The 6,275-nt window shown below is 39.5% G+C and overlaps 1 protein-coding gene across 1 annotated transcript in view; it reads left to right on the plus strand.

Moving 5' to 3' along the window:
• Positions 1 to 401: 401 nt before the first annotated feature.
• The window catches only part of CMPK1 (cytidine/uridine monophosphate kinase 1), a 333,789-nt gene continuing 327,915 nt past the window's right edge, over positions 402 to 6,275 (plus strand). Inside the window, exon 1 of the mRNA XM_044085830.1 lies at positions 402 to 803. Coding sequence (XP_043941765.1) covers positions 627 to 803 — 177 coding nt within the window. The 5' untranslated portion in view covers positions 402 to 626. The remainder of the gene's footprint in view (positions 804 to 6,275) is intronic.

A 6,275-nucleotide genomic window follows, 5' to 3' on the forward strand; every position in this document is an offset into this window, starting at 1 on the left:
AACTGCGTTTATTTCATTCCATTCTGCAGCGTTAGAAATAAATGTGACAGCAGACAGCTGTCAGGGTTACTAGGAGGCGGGCTTTGCTATTGTTTTTCGACAATTACATGACATTGTGAATCTAGGAGGCGTGTCCGGGGGCGGGCTTTGCTACTGCGCATCCTGCGAGGTACTTCACTGGGAGATTACCCGAAAATCTGTACAGTTGAGAAGTACATAAATCTTTATCTCTCCAGAGCCCTAATTTCATCAAAGATAAAACTAGATGTGAGGCGGATCGGTGCTAAATGCGAATGAGATAATATCGTTTTTTCAAAGCACATACATGTCATATGAGTCTTTAATAATGAAAGTTCTAAAAAAACAACGTTCAGAAAATTAGTATACTACAATACACTCAACAAAATTCTGAACCCGGATATGCTTGTAGCTTCCGGGTGAGGATGTGCCAGCGGCTACAACAGTTTACATGAGGCACTTTTGCCGGTAGTTGGGTGTGGGCACAAAGACAACGTGTAATTTTAAAGGAGATCCGGTTGTTTAGAGATTGTATTCGAACTGTTTTGATAGGGTGTTCCTGACTCGCAGATTTTTGTTGCCACACCCTTTCTGGTTTTTCTTTTTGTATGTTTTATCGTATTCTTGCTGGTTCATTTTTCTGGAAACAGTCTCTGTTGAACATCTTTCCTGCAGTAGTAACTGTGCGAAGCCAGCTGGCATCAGCATTCATGCAGCCCAAGGTTGTGTTCGTTTTAGGTGGCCCTGGAGCGGGGAAAGGGACCCAGTGCGTCAAGATTGTGGAGGTAAAGAAAGGTGACTCTGACTCGCAGCTGATACGAGTCTGCACCCAATTTGTAGTATATCCATTGTTTGACATGACTATCATATCCTTGTGGCATACATACATTGTCTAGTTTATTTATTTATTTTACGGAGTAGTACTAATCACACATTTGCAGACGCAGTGCAGGTGAAGAATTCACAAAAATAGAACAATTTCTATATTTTCCTGGCGGGATTGGTACTTTTGTGTGACCTTGTCACTGCTGCATCATTGGTGTAGGAATTGCCTTTTTTGGGCGGTGGGATGTTGTTACGGACGATAGTTTATCCGTTTCCTTGCAATATTTTTTTTATCTTATGTTTTATCGGGTCATTGACGTCATGTGTTAACTATTTCTTTTATTGATCTGCGACAATTACCAACCCTGGTCTCTACTTAATCGGTGATCCGTGCTGGACTTTTTGACATATATGTAATCGTATTCTCTCTCTCCGTTGTGTACTTGTGCATCTGTTGTGTATTCTCTCTTTTTTTGCTCATTATCTGCATTGCCTGTTGACTTTTTTGATTGGCGTTGTATTACTAACTTGTCATTCTTTTTATATTTCTGCCGGGCAGTGCTTGAAATTGGTCCTCATGGTGCATAGCTCTCAACCTTCCATCTCCAAATGGGAGTGACACGCAACTTCTCATAATGCGGAACAAATTCTGAAAATCTTACTAGCACCTTATTATGACTTGCACGTATGGCAGTCGTTGACCCTGCTTTACTGGAAATGCTGCATATTCGTAAGTCAAATTGCACACGCATTACTGGCTCTAAAGACCTTAACCTGGTAAATGGCATTAATAGAACCTGCTGGAGGGACAGATTTGCCTCCCAGTGGTTACCGGACCTGTGCAACACACTCCCAATTCGTGTCGAGCAGAGCACATCATTGGCCTTCTTCAAAGGCAGTCTGGACGATTGGATGGGTAACCATAAATTCACGCGGGGTTCCACCTGTGTCCCTCTTGGATAAGGGCAATTGGTGCTAATCGTGGAAAGAAAGGTAGAACCTGGTTAGGCTTGTAAGGGCCCTAGGGTCATTAGCCTAGTAACTTCCCATGATCCGCGATTAATGTCTTTATATAGAAACCTGAAAGGACGTTTGAGACGCGTTACTTCATATGTGTAATAAGTTATTTTGGTGAATTAACATAATGCATTAGTAGTCATCATGGATGCCTGTTAAAAAAAAAAAATAAAGCTGAATCTGTAATACACCCTTACAGTGGGGAACTACGAGGAACATGGACTTTTGTTCAAGACAAAAACGTGGACTATGTGCTCCTAATGAGGTACACATACAGATCGGTCTGTGCTGTCCACCGATCAGCGTATTTAAATGAATAAATTAAGTAACAGTAATAAAAATCTGCAGATACAAATATAGGATTTATTGCTAGTTCAAGCTGACAACCTGTCTGGCTCATAGACACATTGAGGCTGATGACTCGATGTAGGTCACCTACAGTAGTGATTAGGAGTGGCCACATCGTATTTCTGGACCGTTTTACTGCTTTTATTGAAAATGGTATTGCACTTTCTGCATGTATCAGCTCACCGCAGTATTAACTGTAATCTAATTTGCAGATTTGAATATTATCGAATTGTTTAGTACTGCAAATAGTTATATAATTCTATATTTTCTTGGTGGCATTAACATTTTTGTGTGCCCTTGTTAATGCGGTATCATTTTTTTTCAGCATCGTAAGACTGGGGTGATCTAAGGTAGAAAATAAGAATTGTAGAAGTGTATATGAGAGCCAGTGTGTAAGTCTCGGTTTCGATAAGCTGTTGAAACATTATTTGTATTATACTTTGTGTGTGTGGTTTGTGCAGAAACTGTGAATTGGGTTTTTTATGTAATTACAACTTTTGAAATTGTGTTCTGCAAACTGGTTCAGTTTAAGTAGTTCATCTGATTTGCTACTGTCAGTGTCTGCTGTAAGAAGGCGACAGGATGTGCAAGCTAAATGGCCCTTTTAATGAAGTTTGTAATATGCAGTAGTAGATAATTTCCAAATGTTCACACATTAGTTGGGCTGATTTTTCTTTCATTGTTGTGGCAGGTTTAAATTATTTGATTATTTTTATTAATTTGATTTTTGTAGTTGTAATATGACAAGTATACATCTCAAGTGTACCTCAGTTGTAATATGGCAAGTATACATATACCTTATTACGAGGAACGTTCCTCATTTGGGCTTTTAAAACATTTATGTTCCTCGAAGTTCCACATTGAAAGGCTCTGTCAAAACATTCAGTGGTGGCAATTTTTAACTGATAATCATGGCAAATAGAACTGAATCATACTAATTCATTAAAATAACTATTGTATAATTAAAATATCACATTTCAACCATCCAATGAGCTTCCTAGATGAAGATTATGTCAGGAAAGTGGTTGCGATAATACGCAAGTACCGTAAGCTGTTAATGAGTGTTCCACATTTTGCCCATTTATTTCCACATTATGAAAGGTAGTGTACCTCATGTTGAAGATGGAAGGTTGAGAGCTATGGTGGCAAGTGCTTATGAGTCTTGTCTGGTTCCATAATAGAAGGGGGTGCAACCATGCCACATGGTTCGTCTGTATTTTTGTGGCTAGACTCACTTTTTTTCTTAAAACTGTAATTGTAATTGGGATATGCTGAGGCATTTAAGCAGCTGGAGGGTAGAAGCACATACTTAAAGGCACTTGCATTAAGGTTTATTTTTTGAGTCACCAGCGCTGTCTTAATTTAGAGAAGTTTACAATTGTTCTTTTTAATAAGATTTTATCCATGTCCATGTCACTGTATCATAGCAACCTGTGTTTCGGGAGTGACCGTGTCAAAACAATGTAGCTTGGCAACATACATTACATGCTCTGGGTCTGGGGTGTAGCCAAAAAATTCCATTTTGTACTCTCAGACTCTTTTTACTGCCCATCAACCCACCTGGTATCTAAAAAAATGGACACATCTTTAAAAATGCTGCTCCCCCCCAGCACTTGATACAGGGATCACTTTAGATATTCGTTGACATAATATAGCAAGTAAAAGCTGCAATGATTCTGAGTAATGCAAAGAAAAAAATGTACACTGTAGAGTACAAGGAGTATGCCTGGCTACACCCTTGGTAATGGGTAACACTGTGCTTTGTGGCTGACTGTGTTTAAAAATTGGTAGTGAGAACTAATTTCTTCTGATTTAGTTGAAGTATTGTGCATAATTTAATTGTGCATACAAGTCACAACTGCTTCCTTTATCTTTGTTCCATTTACACCATAGGTTTCCAGCCAGTGATAGGTAGAAGAGTCCGTAATTAATTATGTTTACAGATGTACATGTATTGCGTAATTGTATAATGAATTCGTATGTTTGAAATATTGGAGATAAAGCTTTTAAAATAGAATTAAACAGCTTATCAACTTTAATATTACTGAGTTTGTTTTGTTACTGTCTGTAGGGTTGTACATCAGTCTCAATACAGACTGCATCATGATTAGTGAAGTTGTGCATAGTTACTGACTGAAACAATTTATATCGAGTTAATTTAATTTTATTTATTTTTGCTCCTTGTCTAGCGAACCATTTGCTGTTTTGCTCCAGTCGCTTCTAATTTAAGTATCTCTGGTATTACCCCCTCAGGTATGAGACTGCGTTGCTCATAGGTGGGCTTGAAAAGGGGTGTGGAAACAGAGTGGAGCTTCTGTCAAAATCGCTGATAAAAGCATTTTGCTATTCCTGCACAGTTCGGCTTCTGATAAAAAGCACGTTGGGCCCATTTCCAAAAGACTTGCTCTCTCTGTAATTGATCAACTTCGGTGCAAGTCTGCTTCACTTTGGAATAAATGACAAGACCAAGAGTACAGTAGACTCACTCTTACCCGGTTTCGGGATCGGACCTTAGGCTAGATAAATGAATGGCTGGTTAATGAAAAAGCATACAAAATAATATTTATAGGTTATAAATCCTCTCGAATAACGGGATTTGTGTCATTATGCATTTTTCTAATGAATATGAAGTCTAAAACTCAAATCTGTCATTATTTAGACCATAGGAGATTGAAGTGTTATTCTCTGTTGTCTTTTGCTAGAACTGTGGCAGAAATTTGATGGCCGGTTAAAGAGAGGCCAGATAAGAGGATGTCTACTGTATGTCTTTTGGAATTGGGGCAGGCTTACACCAGATTAAGTCACTCACTGAGAGCAAATCTTTTGTACACTGGTCATTTGTTTATTGTCAGTATAAGCGGTATCGTGTACTTGGTATAGTGTATTAATCAGAACGGTAGTCTAAGCGCTTCAGTCTTGTGAGTTGGAAAGTAGTTTGCAGTGGATATGGTGTAAGGTAGACATTTAGGAAACTTTCTTTGGCACACATAGGTTCATAGGTGCGTACTAGGCTAAGGGCCCCGGGGCCTTTACAATCCTAGCCATAGGATTACCTTGGATGTTGCTACCTCTAGTGGGAGTAAGAACGAGCTGGTCCAGGGCATTGGAGTTAATGAACTCCAGGAAACGTTGGGCAAGTGTATTGGTGCGTGAGTAGTTTTCCCAGTTAATGGAGGGGTAGTTGAAGTCGCTTAGTATGAGAATGTTAGGTTGGACCCTAATATTCTCCCGGGTTCTTAGGAACGTGGAGTGCGAGTCTTGGGACATGGTTGAGGACCTATAGCAGGCTGCAACCTGAATCACTGTCTTACCCAGTGTTAGCTGCACCTAAAGTATCTCTGATGCGTTGTGTTGGGCTACCAGTCTGGAGGTGTGCACATCCTTTATAAATATGGAAACACCACTGCCTTTGGCACTTCGGTCTAAGTTCTGGGGCCAAAAGGTGTGGAAAAAGTTCTAGCCTGGTAGTGTAGGGGTGCTTTCTGCTGCCTTGATCCAGGTCTCTGTTTTTAAAAAAAAAAGGGAAAAAATTCATGCTGACTGACTTTTGCTGCAGGAAAAAGTAGTTGAAATTATATATGTATCTGCTTAACAAAGATGTGCTTATGATTTGGAGCTGAACTCTGCCATACTATCTTCAGAGCCCAGTGTGTGTGCTTCAGCAGCTTAGCCTGAACAGAAGCTCTATGAAACTTACAGGCCCAGCCTTCCTCATCAGTTACAGAAGCTAAAAGAAAAGTGGATGATACAGTGTCAAAAGTTACTTTGCAGACTGTAAAAAACAAACCTCCCATAGGACTTGAGATCAAGCTTTGAGATTTTTTTTAACTGATTAAAAAGATTGGTGAATGCTAAACCTTAAAGTAGCTTGACAAAAATGTGGCTGCGATACATTTGTGAACACTTGTTAATTCACAGAAGAGGCTGTGCTGCTCTTTCGTCTATGTTCTGTGGTGGACTTGGTTTCTCTAAGTAAGTCTTTCAGATTTTGCTCACTGGCATTCTTCATTTTGACACTGTCTGTGAAGTTGCTGACACTGACCTTTATGATGATGATGATGGCCTTT

Source organism: Protopterus annectens, chromosome 10.part0 (assembly GCF_019279795.1).
Source record: "Protopterus annectens isolate FY-2018-M chromosome 10.part0, PAN1.0, whole genome shotgun sequence".
Classification (NCBI taxonomy): Eukaryota; Metazoa; Chordata; order Ceratodontiformes; family Protopteridae; genus Protopterus; species Protopterus annectens.